The sequence below is a fragment of the Cannabis sativa genome, chromosome 2, assembly GCF_029168945.1.
Source record: "Cannabis sativa cultivar Pink pepper isolate KNU-18-1 chromosome 2, ASM2916894v1, whole genome shotgun sequence".
Lineage (NCBI taxonomy): Eukaryota > Viridiplantae > Streptophyta > Magnoliopsida > Rosales > Cannabaceae > Cannabis > Cannabis sativa.
The window spans coordinates 15013323-15028008 of record NC_083602.1 but is presented as its reverse complement, the minus strand read 5'-3'; the positions used below and the strand labels follow the sequence as shown (position 1 = coordinate 15028008).

The following is a 14686-nucleotide window of genomic DNA, read 5'->3' as shown; positions in this document are numbered from 1 at the left end:
GATCTCACTATCTTAATATGCAAAATGCACCATTTCTCTACTTAAGGTTTAAACGTCTTTGAAACATATAAATCTATACTTTTGTAGAAAAATTATTTATGTGAGTAATCGTTAAAAAAGAGATGCAAAATTTGAGTCCATGTCTTCAAAATTAATTGACTTGTATGATTTCTAATATGATAGAATTCTAGTATGCACCGATTTTGAGTTGTTGGAATACATATTCTTAATGAAATTCACACAAGTTCTAAATAAAGTTAGTAAAATCAAGTGTAATGAAGATCCCCACCATTTACTAACATTTATTCTATTTATGGAGATATGTTCCATAATTTTTGGTGCTATAATGTAGAAGAATTCTTATTAATAACACATTTCTTATTGTCAGATTGAACTTGCATATCTTTATGAGTGACATCATTTGTAGTAAAGACCTCTAAATGTGTCTAAATCAAGTTTCAATAGAATCTTGGAACATAAAGGTCTTTGCCAATTTTAAAACAAAGCCACTATTATATTGCTTGTTCCTTAAACTTCTAAATGTGAGAACTTATCTTGTCTGTGGATAAGATTTGCTCACAGTTACTGACTTTCTTAGATTTATTTGTAAACATTGCAAGAAATTATGAATGTGGAATAACAATCTAAAATAATCCATTATGTGTTAATAATCACATTAACTATATTAGAATGAATTCATACACAATAAATTAAAATTTATTAGTGATAATAAAGTGTGATTTATTTTTCTTAATTATACAGTAAAAACTGTACATTTTAGATTAAGTTATCAGAATAAATTTTTGAAAATTTCTACTGGTATAGAAGAAATTTATGAATAGTGATGTAATAAAATTACATTTATAGTTTTGAGGTTTAAATGAATCATGTTTTTACCAATGAATAAACATGCTTAAATTTGAAATCTTATTAAACAAAAATTGCCTGTGGGCTAAATTTTTAATTTGATAAGATTAGATTTAGATGTAGATTATGATCGATTTACACAATTTATGAAAAAACTTAAAGTTTAATATTTCTATCTCAATGAAAGGTATGAAACACTTAATTATTTATAAATGTTTCAAAATTTTATACTTTTTGATAAAATTATTAAATTAAATCTACATAATTCCCTGTGGGATAAATTAAGAGAATTTAATTTAACATATTAATCATGTAAATATAATAAAATCCCTGTAGGGTAAGATTATTATGTTCACATAATTCATGTCCATTATGTGATCTTAATCCACTTAATATATATAATTTTATATAATTAAGGATGCTGTGGCTACTCCCTAATTATTTAAAATTATGTGATTCACTAGACACCAAAGTATAAACTGAAGATTAAAATTTTACTAAATCCAAAATTGCCTCTGGGCTAAATTTTAAATTTAATAAATTTAGATGAACCTTATGATAGATTTAATTAAACAATTAGTTTAGGAAAATGAAAGTTTATTATCTATCTTTAATTAAATTTGTGATAACACTATTAAATTAAATCCCCATAACTCCCTGTGGGGTAAATTAAGAGAATTTAATTTAACATATTATCCTAATTAATTATACAAATATAATAAAATCCATGTGGGGTAAAATTATTATACCTATATAATTAATTACAAGTTATGTCCATTAAGATGAATTTTAATTAATATATAATTTTATACAAATAAGGATGCTGTGGCTACTCCCTAATTATATAAAATTATATTTTCACTTTGACATTAGGTATTGGGCTCTACCTAAAAGTAATTTCGTTATTAACATAATAGACAATCACTGAGATTAGTGCTCCTAATGTGGTCGTCCGAAGATCATTAAAAACCGTTCTAGATATGAGCATTTGTCCCAAGTTCATGTTTTCTTATGTCAAACCACAAAATTACTTACATTTTATTCATATTTTATTCATTTTAGGAAGTTTTATGAATATTTTATGAATAATTTTATGAAGTTTTATGAAACTTAATGTGCTAGATAAAATATTCAACCTATCTTAATGTTTGAACATTTCTAAATATATCTAGCACTATAAAAGAAATTTATGTATAGCATTTAAATCATACAAATCAAAATTAATTGTATTAAAAATAAATTTTCTAAATAAATACAAATTAAAACAATTATTGTATGATAATATATTAAATGCTTAATTCCATGATATGTAATTAATTATGCATTTATAACCGTATAATATCTTAATTATTTGTACTAATAATTAATTTGTATAAATAAGGTAAATATACAAATTAGTACAATTAATTATATGAAATCAATTAAATGCAAAATTAAAGAATATACTTAATGGCAGATTATCAATTAATTTAATCAATAAATTACTTGATTGGTAAATAAATATAATAATTGCGCACTTAATTGTAGAATAATTAAATATTCACATTCTTAAAATATCACAATTATTGTAATTACATGTAAAAATAAAGCATGTAATTAATTTACCAAATTAAAAACTTTCCATAATAATTTATTACTAAATAACATATAATATATGAAGATATATGTTAAATAAGAATGGAAAGTTAAACAAATGCAATTTAATTGACTAAATCAACAAAAATAAAGAAATAAAATAAAATTCCAAAAATAAATCAAAGTAACAAAATTTCGGAATTTTCTTAAATTTTTCTTAATTTTCCTTTTTTTTTTTTTTGAAAAACTGCCATGAAAAACAACACCGATGACCAAAATTCATGAAACCAATTCCAAAATGATCTAAATGAATAAATTAAGAGATCCATATTGATTTCAAGCATCGAAAACACGTAAAATGTAGACTTTAATTTCATAAAAAATTCTTTCGGGTCCGATCGGGTTCTTAAGATAATTTTTTCAATTTTCAGATGGGTTTTAAATCCTTTTCATTCATAAAATTGATCTAAAATATTATATGAATATAGTAATGAATAGAGGATTTAAAATAAATACCGAAAATGAAAACGGAAAAATTATAGACCGAAAAATAAAACTTTCATGTATATATATACTCGTATACAATGTATATATACTGCATAATGTATGAAAGAGAGTATTACATACAATTTTATGCAACAAAAATATGAAAGCATTGAGTATTATACATAAATATATATACATGAAAATTATATGTATACACACAGTATATGAATATAAATATGAATGTGCATATATATATGAACATATAGATTATGAAATATTAATATAAAAGTATATATATAAATATGAATATATATACGTAAATAAAAAGAAAATGTATATAAAATATATATACAAACAAAAACCAATACTGGATATGTATATATATACATATATACTTACATATACACATTAAACCATATAAAATATCATAAAGATATATAAAAGAATATGATAATCAATTATATGGAAATAAATCAATGAATATAATATGAAAGTGTATACTCAGAAACATATATATATATTATACGGTATAAATGAATGTATATAATATATATATGAACGTAAATATGAAGATGAATATATATATGTATATATAAAAAATTGAGTATATGAATATATATAATCAGGAATTATATAATATGAAAGTATATATATAAAATATATATTATATTATAAATGAAGAACCCCGTAAATGTATGTATATATATATGAAACTCAAAATAAATCAAGGCAGAGATATATAATCCGCTCTGATACCAACTGTTAGACATTTATATGTATAATATAAAATATATGTATGTGTATATAACATGCAGAATAAATAAACATATACACTATATAACTTAAGGATCGAAATACCTCCAGCCATTGAATCTTGAGCTTCAAACCCACATAAGCTTTGATCTGCAAAGGAAATTGACTACCATGGGTAATCGGGCTTCCTCGCTCTCTCAACTCTCTTTAGATGGAATTTGCTGTTATGAACAGAATGAGTGAGGAGCTCGGGGACCGAGACCCTATATTTATAGGTGAGATACTCCATCAGTATCTGCGCCACATTAATTGTCAGAATATTTTGACAATTAATTCAGGAAATCAAATCAGGTAATGAATATAGAAATCTGACCATATATAGAATATTACATAATTGATTTTGTCCAGATTCAATGAATATAAAATATTCATTTATCAGAAAATCAATTATTTATTTATTTCCTTAAATAGAAATTTATTTCTTTAAATATAGAAATATATTTCCTTAAATAAAAATATTCTTATATAAAATACTCCATAGCCAAAGAGCTTAATAATATTGACTCGATGACTAAGACTCATTACCGTCTCAGCCACGTAAAAATCTTTGTCTCTTTTTTCTTTTATGATTTTTCTTTAAGCTCAATCTATTTATTAAGGGTAAATACTATTTTGGACCATGTATTTTGTAAAAGTTACTGATTGGACCCACTGTTTTGTTAAATGATAAAATTGACCATATATTTTCCAAAATAGTAAAAATAGTACCCTGAGCTTAATTTTTGACAACTTTTTTTAATATAACCAACATAAAGACAATTTCTATACAAACATATACAAAAAATGTAAATAGTTTTTTCATAACACTTTTAGATCGGATTATAATTAAATTTTATTTTGATAAAAAATTAATTCAGGGTCCTATTTGTATTATTTTAAAAAATACAAGGTCCATTTTGTCATTTAACAAAACAGAGGGTCTAATTGGTAACTTTTACAAAACACATGGTCCAAAATAGTATTTATCTATTTATTAATTCAATTTCTAAAAATCTCGGTGAATAACTATAAAAAATAACAAGAAAGTCAATACAACAAGAAATAAACTATAAAATAACAGCTAATTAGGATTTTTACCCCTTAAACTTTAACATGTACCAAATCATGCCCCCTGAACTTTTCTGACCATTAAAAATTTCCCCTGAGGCATCTCTAATTCATGTTCGTCGCTCAGCCAATATGGCTGCACATGAGTTAGCAGTTCGTGCACTCAGGGTGGATGACGAATTAGTTTGAATGGATGATTTTCCTCCATTTCTTTATGATGTCCTAAACTCTGATTATATTCAATGAAAGTTCATTGTAAAAAAAAAGATTATTTATGTACTAAACCATGTTCTCCAACTTTGATATCTTTTAAATTATGCCCCTCGAATTTTGACATATACTAAATCATGCCCCTTGAACTTTCATCCATGTTAGATTTTTTTTTACTAAAATTAGACAAAAGTCCTTAAATCCGACAATCTCAATAGTTCAGGGAACATTTTTAACGACCTTAAAAATTTAGAGTCATGATTTGGTACATGTAAAAGTTCGGGAGTAAAAATCTAATTAGCCTAAAATAACGTATTTTTATAAATAAAAAAATTGAAACCATAAAAATAAAAATGGCCTATTTATTTTATTTTTTTTTAAAAAAATTTAGTGTATTAATTAAAAATTTAAAAAAGAGATGTACTGATGCACTCTTAACTTGTTTCGGTACCCAGCATAATTTTTAGTCTAATTTTTTTTTCATATTCATGTACGTTATAGGCATTTAAGATATCCTACAAAATTTTGAAAAATTCGGAATAATTTACAATATAGAAAATAATGTTCAAACAATCTATTTTACACGCGTATAAAATAAAATAGTCACGCGTGCAACACACTGTTTGAACATAGTTTCGGCGTGTTAAACTTTTTCAAATTTCTTAAAATTTTGCAAGATGTCTTAAATAACTATAACGTACACGACCATCAGAAAAAATTTGACTAAAACATTATTTCGGATGTTAAAACACATAAGAGTGTATCAATATATCAATTTTAAGGGGGTGCATTGTAGAATTTTCTAAAAATATATATATATTTTGTAAATTTACGTGATTATAATTCAAATAAATAAATAAAAAATGTAATTTTATTTCAAAAAATAGTTTACCCATATTTAGAGAGTGAGCGCTCTGAAGTCTGAAGGGTATTCCTACCATCTCCTCTCCTCTGTCAGCCTCCTCTCCACATTTTTCTTCTCTTATTTTATCTATCCAATCCCAGCGGGAAGGTCATCATCAATGGAAGCTGACGATGTTACCGGGAGGGGAGCCAAAACCTCCATCGTTTCAGTCGATGAGGCTCTGCAAATGGTGCTGGGAGTTGCCCAGCGTCTGCCTCCGGTCATCGTACCACTTTATGATGCGCTTGGCAAGGTCTTGGCTGAAGACGTTCGAGCTCCAGACCCTTTGCCTCCTTATCCTGCGTCTATTAAGGTCACACAATAGCCATATCTTTACATAATCCACTGCCTTTTTTTTGGGTACTTTTCATAATGAATTAGCAGCTGGGTATTGCTTAGTTTCTCCTTAAATTCAGTAAATTGATCCACTTGGGATTCCTTTTCTTTGATTTTTTTGTCATTTAATTACTGGGTTTTGGGTGTTATTTGTGGTTTCGTAAATGTCATTTAAATCTGGCGCTCGCTTGTGTATTTGGATTCTAAGCTTCTGTAGTTTATATAATGTTTCCTATTCAATGAATTTTCGTTCTAAACCATTTGGGTTCAGGATGGATATGCTGTTGTGGCTTCAGATGGGCCGGGTGAGTACCCAGTGGTTGCTGAAGCTAGAGCTGGAAATGATGGACTTGGTGTGACTTTGACTTCAGGAACTGTTGCATATGTCACAACTGGAGGTGACTTGCCTTTCATATCATTTTTTCTTTTAAGAAATTTTATCTCACAGCTCACGTTTTTCGGCAGTAGATTTCCTGTCATTTCTTACTTCATTAGGCTCTGTGTTAGAAACTTAGTGCCATGAACTTGTATAAGTCACCTTCTATAGTGAAACCACATTCAGGAGGTTTGAACTGGGTCCATTTACCTTTGGCTCCTCATGAAATTGGTAACCTTTTTGAGCATCAATGATTTTGGATATCTATCTATGGTAATGCATATAATAAAACTAAGTTTAAATCTGGTTGGAGGTTTAACTCCGAGTATAGAGGAATTAAGGGAGGCCTAGTAGGGGGATACAAGCCCTGGCTTTTGGTTAAAGGTGATATTAGAAATTGTTATTGAGATCAGCAACTGACTCATCAGCAATATTTAATAAGTGACTATATTCAATTCAGTTTGCACTCACATTTACACAATGGTGTCTATTTAGTTTTAGCCATAGACATTTTTTAGTAGGGAGCATGTCACTTTTGATTATGTGGTTGAGATTGGGTACACATATCATTATGTAAAAAGTGTGTGCGATTTGTGTGTATTACAATCAATACTCTTACCATCATTTCTCCATAGAAAGAATTTCTACTCTTTAATTTTTTTAAGTGTAATTTATAATATTTCATACTCTGACCATCAATTTCTCCATAGAAAGAATTTCATTAGCAGTTACTCCTTAGCAGAATAAATTTTCTACTCTCCTCTTTTTAATAAAATAAAATAAATAAGTTAAGTTTCTTTTTTTTTTTGTCGACTCTGTTGACTCTTATATTTGATCAATATAATACTGTTTTAACTTGGCAATATCTTAGCTAATTCAAAATGATATCATTGGAGTTACTTGTTGTTTTCCCCTAAAAGTGAGGACTTCTTGATACCGATGATTACAATGCATAATGGAGCTTTGGAGTCATTTGCGAGCTTTTGTACTTAATTTCATTCTGTGAATAGATTTTAATGTCTGTTCGTGCCCTCAATTGTTGGTATGGCCTTTGCTCAGGACCAATACCTGATGGAGCTGATGCTGTTGTTCAAGTTGAAGACACTGAACAAATTGAAGAGTCTTCACATGAATCCAAACGAGTCAGAATATTGGTACAAACAAGAAAAGGAACAGATATCCGCCCGGTGGTATAATATCATTACTTGACAATATGCTGATTAAACTTTCAAATTTATTTGTTTATATTGCATGGTTGTAATATGACAAAATAATTTTGAATTTATAAAAATGGATATCTACTCCCATAAATCAAAATAAGCATATTACTTTTCACATATCACAAATATGAGAGCTTATGGATATGTAAGATGTCTCAAGAATGGCGGGAATAGACAATTATAAATAACTCTTTTATCAAGGGAAAATGAGTTGTTTTAGCATGCAATGTGGAATGGCTATTGCAAGCTTTTGTACTTATTTACTTTTCTTTATATATGTCTATAATTATTATTGACTGAAAGAAGCATTGTAAAGATTCCCAGAGATAATGTAGTACGCTATTTATTTTAGTTCCTATTTTAATAAGTTCATTCATGTATTTGCTTGCAGGGATGTGACATTGAAAAAGATGCTGTAGTCTTAAAACATGGAGAAAGACTTGGAGCCTCAGAAATTGGCCTGCTTGCCACTGTTGGAGTAATGATGGTGAAGGTATTTAAATAATATACTTTGTTTACTTTGCGCGTGTTATTGCTGCAAATTTCTGATCTGTTATTGTCATGACAGGTGTACCGGCCCCCAACTGTTGCTGTCCTTTCTACTGGAGACGAACTTGTAGATCCATCAACAAAGTGCTTAAGTCGTGGCCAGGTATTAGATTTGGATGTCTATTGGAGAAGCTCAAACTTCAACCCTGGGGTCCTTTCAAAATTTTCTAGCGACAATGATGCAAAGAGATAGCTTTAAGCTTTCAGTTTGCAATTATTGTCAATCAGAACTGTAGATTGAAACTCATCTATATCAATACCTAATGCCTCCCATGAGGGTAAAACATGAAAGCTTGAAATACTTCTGATAATCCATGAGATAATTTTGTTTAAATTTTTTTTTTCTCTCTTAACTGGAAGGTTTTTCCTTTGCTCTTCTCTGTTTTTACTTTCTGTTTTATTGTGTTCAGTACCGTCTTTTGTGTGTCTACTTACCCAAATAATTAGAAAATGAATATATTATTCATTGTCGATAATGAATTTTCTACAAGAATTCTACATTTTTGTTTAATGTTGGATTATATTTCAGTCATATTTGCCAAATCTTTTCTATGCATTGGAATTTTGTCAATGTTTTTTTCTTCCTATGTGTTCCGGACAGTTTTAGCTGTGAAGTTAATTCAACTCTTCTGCAGATTAGGGATTCAAATCGAGCTATGATATTGACAGCTGCAAAAGAGCAGCAGTGCAAATTACTTGACCTGAATATCGTAAAAGATGATGAAGGTGAACTAGAGAGAGTTGTAGATGGTGCAGTTTCTGCTGGTATTGATATTCTCTTAACTTCTGGTGGTGTTTCCATGGGAGACAAGGATTTTGTGAAGCCACTTCTCAAAAAGAGAGGAACAGTGTATTTCAGTAAGGTAGACTAGTTTTGTATAGACGTAGTCTAACTATTCTTCCACTGCTGTCATGCGATTTATACATTATAAAGGTTGATATTGTGTTTGCAAGTTGTTATAATTTGTTGTTATGACTTATATATTTTGGAAGAAAAGAAGAAAACTTTTGATAGGAAACAACTTATTTTTTTTTATCTCGAAGTAATGTAGACATGATACGAAATTGGTCCAGGCATTCTTCCAAGAAAAATATATTTTATGTATAATTATGAATAAATAAAAAATCAACCACTAGAAAGTAACACAAGCAAACCCTTTGGAACACCAAACACAAGAGCTCCAAAGTCCTTACGTGAAAAACCAAAACTAACATTGATTTGACTATTCAGGTTAACATGAAACCAGGAAAACCTTTGACATTTGCTGAGATCATTGCTAAACCTGCAGCAGATAGGCCAGAGAAAAAGATTCTTGCATTTGGTTTGCCGGGAAATCCAGTGAGCAGTCTAGTCTGTTTCCATCTCTTTGTGGTACCTGCCATCCGCCGCCTTTCTGGATGGGCAAATCCTCATCTTTTAAGGTTGCTGGAAGCTCTCTGTCTGTCTGTCTTTACATATATATATTATCCAATTTTGAATCTACATTTTAAAATTGACACAGCATGTTGAATTATTCAATTAATCATGTTTATAAACAAGATAAACAAAGTCATTTGCTAAATCAAAAACTCTGAACTAGATCATTTCCCTAAAGTCCTTATTTCTTATTTATAGAGTGCAGGCCCGTCTTTGTCAGCATTTAAGTACAGACCCAGTCCGTCCAGAATTTCATCGTGCTATTGTTAGGTGGGAGGTTGATGATGGATCAGGCAAGGCTGGGTAAGTTGTGCAAGGAAATTGTCATCTTGAATTATACTCGTAAATATTCTGGGTTCAGTTCCACCTTTTCTGTTCTGTTATTTTTTTGGACTTCCACAATACTTGGTTTTTCTTCCCCCTCCTTTGGCACGTTTAATAAATGGTTAATCTTTTTCTTATTATGTTTCATTTTCTTTTTGGCGATTTAAGTTTTGTTGCTGAGAGTACTGGTCATCAGACGAGCAGCCGGCTTTTGAGTATGAAATCTGCTAATGCTTTACTGGATTTACCAGCAACAGGAAGTGTGATGCCTGCTGGTTCTTCTGTGTCAGCCATCATATTTTCCGATTTAAGCAGAGTTGCTATTGGCAAAAATCCTCCCACATCCAATCCAACTTCTACATTGCAAGCAAATGCCAAAAAAGAAATAAGTACAAATGATTCTGAATTCAGATTAGCTATTCTTACAGTTAGTGATACTGTTGCATCGGGGGCTGGACCAGATAGAAGGTATGAAACTCTATATTGCATACGAATTTGCTATTTTAAAGTGATGTTGGCTTGGCTCTGTGTAATATTAATCTATCATCTATATTTGTTTTCTTGAAAATCCAATAGGAAACTTGGTTCTGAGACCAATGCATCTAGGTACAGCTCTTTGAATTATTGTCTTCAATAGGGTCACTTTCTGGATGCCAAATTGATAGTAGAGTTGATGTTCCTCCTTCTCAAAGTTTGAGATTGAATGGGTGAATGCTCTTCTATAAGGATGTTTACTTTAGCCACCCGGAGACCATCCTAATGGCTAGCCATACCTTTTAAGTGGTTTAGCATCTGATTGTTCTGGAGTCAGGGACAGGGATTTGGGTAGCAGTTTCAAAACTTAATTGCATGCAGATACAATCCTTGTTATATATACACAAATAGATTACAGTATTGATGCTAAAGAAAATAGAGAAAAATTTAATGTTGCTCGTCAGTGGAAAACATAGGAAGGGCTAAATTCTTTGATATAAATTAATGTATCCTCACTCAGTTACAGTGTTCCCAATGAAAAGGGAAACATGAAAGGATAACCCTTAATACTTCAACATCTGCATTGTTGGATTATATTCTTAAATTATCATATCAATCTAATGCTGGGGATTTTGAAGTTTGGCATTGAAAATTGCTTGCATCTGGATACCCCTTTTTGAGTATACTTTTCAATAAGGTCACTAGTTGATGCCAAAGAATCGCAAAGTGGTATTGCTCCTGTTTTAAAGCTCAAGCATGGAAAGTACTTAATGCTTTGCAACATATTCAATGCTATGCCAATCCCCTTGGGAAATTTCCCAGTCCATGGAGTTTTTTTGATGTAAATCAATGTCTCCTCACTCATTTCCACTATTCCCAACAATAAAAAAGTAAAGAAACATGAAAAGATAATCCTCAATACTCCAACAAGTGCATTGTTGGGTTATATTACTAAATCATCATACCATTCTAATGTTGGGGATTTTGAAGGTCGACACTGAAAGTTGCTTGCATCTGGATACCCCTTATTGAAAATACTTTTCAATAAGGTCACTAATTGATGCCAAAGTAGAAGAGCAAAGTTGGTACTACTCTTGTTTGAAGCACAATATGGGAAATACTAAATGCTTTGCAACATATTTAATGCTATGCCGACCCTCTGGAAAATTTCCCAATATTCCACACCATCATTTCCAGTCCATGGAGTTCCAAACAAGGAAATAAAATTTCCATTTCCAGTCCTTGGAATTCCAGCCTGTAGGAAATAAAATCTAAGTCATTATCATGTTCACTTGTTGATTACTCTTTTTTAAATATTTGTTTCAAGATCATTTTCAGAATATATATGGGAGTTTATATTGTGAGGGTGTGCCTTTTGCCCCTATTATAAAAGTATCTTTGTTTTGGCACATGGTGAAATTAACTTTTTTATTTTGTTTATATGACAGCATATATAGTAGTTAGTTATTTAAGATCTCGGTCAGTTTTTTGTGAAATTCTGGATAATTTAATGTGCCAAAACATAAACAAGCTTCAAAACAATTTATCACTCATATAAAACAAGTTTCACAACATTTTCTTTTGTTTTTTCAGTGCCATACAGAATTTCTCAAATTTTTATGGTAAGTTCTAAATAACTATATTGTATATCATCATATAAAAAAATTAAGATTGTAATTCATTCATGTGCTGAATAAACTAAATAGATTGTTTTGAAGTTTGTTTTATACACACACGAAACAAGTTGTTTTGAAGCGGCATGGTAAATTATTTAGAATTTTATAAAAAATTATAGGGTCCTAAATTATTATAATGTACAATCAAAAATAAAGACGCTCTAGGAGCAAAAAGGCACACTGCCACCAAAACAAAACTCCTACATATATATTTTCAACAGGCGATTTTGAAATATGTGCAATATATGTGTCCTGATTCCTAAGCAAGGAAACTGATAATTGTCTTGTCATGGCAAAGAATAACCCAAGTGCTAGTCAACAAGTTAATGTTTCTCTCCGCGTTGCATGTGCTGGAGTCCTTTTTATAAAAGTACATAATGTCTTACAACAAGATCTATAACTTTGCAGTGGTCCTAGAGCAGTTTCTGTTGTAAATTCATCAGCAGGAAAGTTAGGAGGAGCTAGAGTTGTTTTGACAGCTGCAGTACCTGATGATGTGAGCAAAATCAAAGATGTTCTGCAGAAATGGAGTGATATTGAAAAAGTTGATCTCATCCTCACCCTTGGTAAAACAAAAAAAATTGTATTCACATTTCGGTTTAAACACAAGGATTTTTCCCTTTGTATTTTGAGAAGATTTTCATCATTACTTTTGAAGTCACACTTTTATAACATTAGTTTTTGTTCTGATCAAGGTGGCACTGGTTTCTCCCCTCGGGATGTAACCCCTGAAGCAACTAAGCTGTGTATTGAGAAAGAAACACCTGGACTCTTGTATGTCATGATGCAAGAGAGCTTGAAGGTGAGCTTCCCTCTATTGTTATTTTTACCAGATTCATTGTTATTATCGAAATCAAATTGAAGAATGCAGTTGGGGGTGGAAGAAAGAGGGAGGTATCGGAGGAGCAGGACTTTGGGGAATGGGAAGCTAGAAAGCTAGTACCTTATTTGCCATTATACTTAGATGCTGTATCTTGTAGTACATTTGAACCTTTACCTATATAAGTATACTGCATTTGCTTGTCATATTATTTTTATAACAAACAGTTGGCCCTGATTCCCAGTTGAGAACACTTTAGGCACCCACTTGAGCTAGCAACAAGTGGTGCATGTTCAAATGTGAATTACATTACATTAAAATATCAAAAAAGAGAGATTTGAATGGTACTGCACTTCAAATATCTTATGTTTATCATATTTGGTCCAAGTTCTGTTGATTTTGTTGTGCTCGTGTTGTGTTTGCCAATTTTCTAGTGCACTGATACTTGTGGTGATTTGCATAATCTTTTTTTCTTACTGGTCATATAAGTGTCATTACTGTTTTCGAAACAGGTGACGCCATCTGCTATGCTGTCACGCTCAGCAGCTGGAATAAGGGGATCGACACTGGTATGCTCTCTCTCTCTCTCTCTCTCTCTCTTCCCCCTCTTCTTCCATCATCACATATTTGAATTTAAATTTTTGCGTGGACATTGTCATTTCCTCATAAAGATAAAAAGATCTAGAAAATCTCGAGTCTCCAACTGTCCTGGTGAAATTTCATTTGGTGAAAATTTCTTGAATAACATAGTTGTATATTCAGATCATCAACATGCCTGGGAATCCAAACGCAGTTGGGGAGTGCATGGAAGCTTTGTTACCTGCCCTTAAGCATGCATTAAAGCAGATAAAGGGTGACAAGAGAGAGAAACATCCTCGCCACGTTCCTCACGCAGAAGCCGCTTCTACGGATGAATGGGAGCGTAGTCATAAATTGGCCTCTGCTGACACTGGAAAAAACTCGTGCTCTTGTGGCTAAGGGTCCTCTGGGATTAAATGGTACATGAATTAATTCAAGATGTTAGCACAAAAATTACTTGCATTAATAATAATAATAATAATTTTCAGCTGGAGTACATATATTCCATAAACTTATGCCTTATTTTGATTAACTAAATTTATTTTGGAAAAAAGTTTTTCAAAAAATTAAATAAGCATTTAAAATTTAATACCTAGTGCAATAGAATACATATGTGGGAATTACCTAGTATTTTGAGGCAGTTTGGTGGAGGAGGTGGCCATGGAATGTGGTCTGCAACACCAGAAAACTGCAAAGTTGCAGCAGGAGAAAGCTGATGTTAAAGTTGCTGATAATTCTTCAGATATGCAGCAGCTTTCGCATAGATTTTTGGCGCCTTTTGAGTGTTTTTTCCATGAATGAAATTGTTTATGTCCGACCAAATAAACCACAGTGCAAAAAAATCATTCCCATATCAGATTTGGGGTATGTTTTGGACAAATTAAACAGAAAATTAGTTATGTTTTGGACAAATTAAACAGAAAATCAGTCGGTTTCAACCCTGTAGCAGCCTGAAGATCGAAAGCAAAATTAGTGTACCTCCAAACTGCTTTAGCATGCTTACAACTAAATAT

The 14686-nt window shown here is 30.9% G+C and overlaps 1 protein-coding gene across 1 annotated transcript; it reads left to right on the top strand.

Moving 5' to 3' along the window:
* Nucleotides 1–5876: 5876 nt before the first annotated feature.
* Nucleotides 5877–14184, top strand: LOC115719472 (molybdopterin biosynthesis protein CNX1). The gene is made up of 13 exons (XM_030648533.2): nucleotides 5877–6215; nucleotides 6510–6636; nucleotides 7674–7804; nucleotides 8226–8327; nucleotides 8403–8486; nucleotides 9019–9246; nucleotides 9615–9805; nucleotides 9999–10103; nucleotides 10293–10592; nucleotides 12683–12840; nucleotides 12970–13076; nucleotides 13607–13663; nucleotides 13857–14184. Exons 1-13 carry the CDS (start codon nucleotides 6021–6023, stop codon nucleotides 14070–14072), a joined length of 2001 nt encoding a protein of 666 aa, XP_030504393.2. The 5' UTR covers nucleotides 5877–6020; the 3' UTR covers nucleotides 14073–14184.
* Nucleotides 14185–14686: the final 502 nt, after the last annotated feature.

Bases quoted from the DNA above. Each gene is read 5' to 3' on its own strand.
- LOC115719472 (XM_030648533.2), top strand. From the start codon at position 6,021: ATGGAAGCTGACGATGTTACCGGGAGGGGAGCCAAAACCTCCATCGTT. The intron at 7,805-8,225 runs GTATAATATCAT...ATTTGCTTGCAG, and splicing joins GAACAGATATCCGCCCGGTG to GGATGTGACATTGAAAAAGA. The intron at 9,247-9,614 runs GTAGACTAGTTT...TTGACTATTCAG, and splicing joins GAACAGTGTATTTCAGTAAG to GTTAACATGAAACCAGGAAA.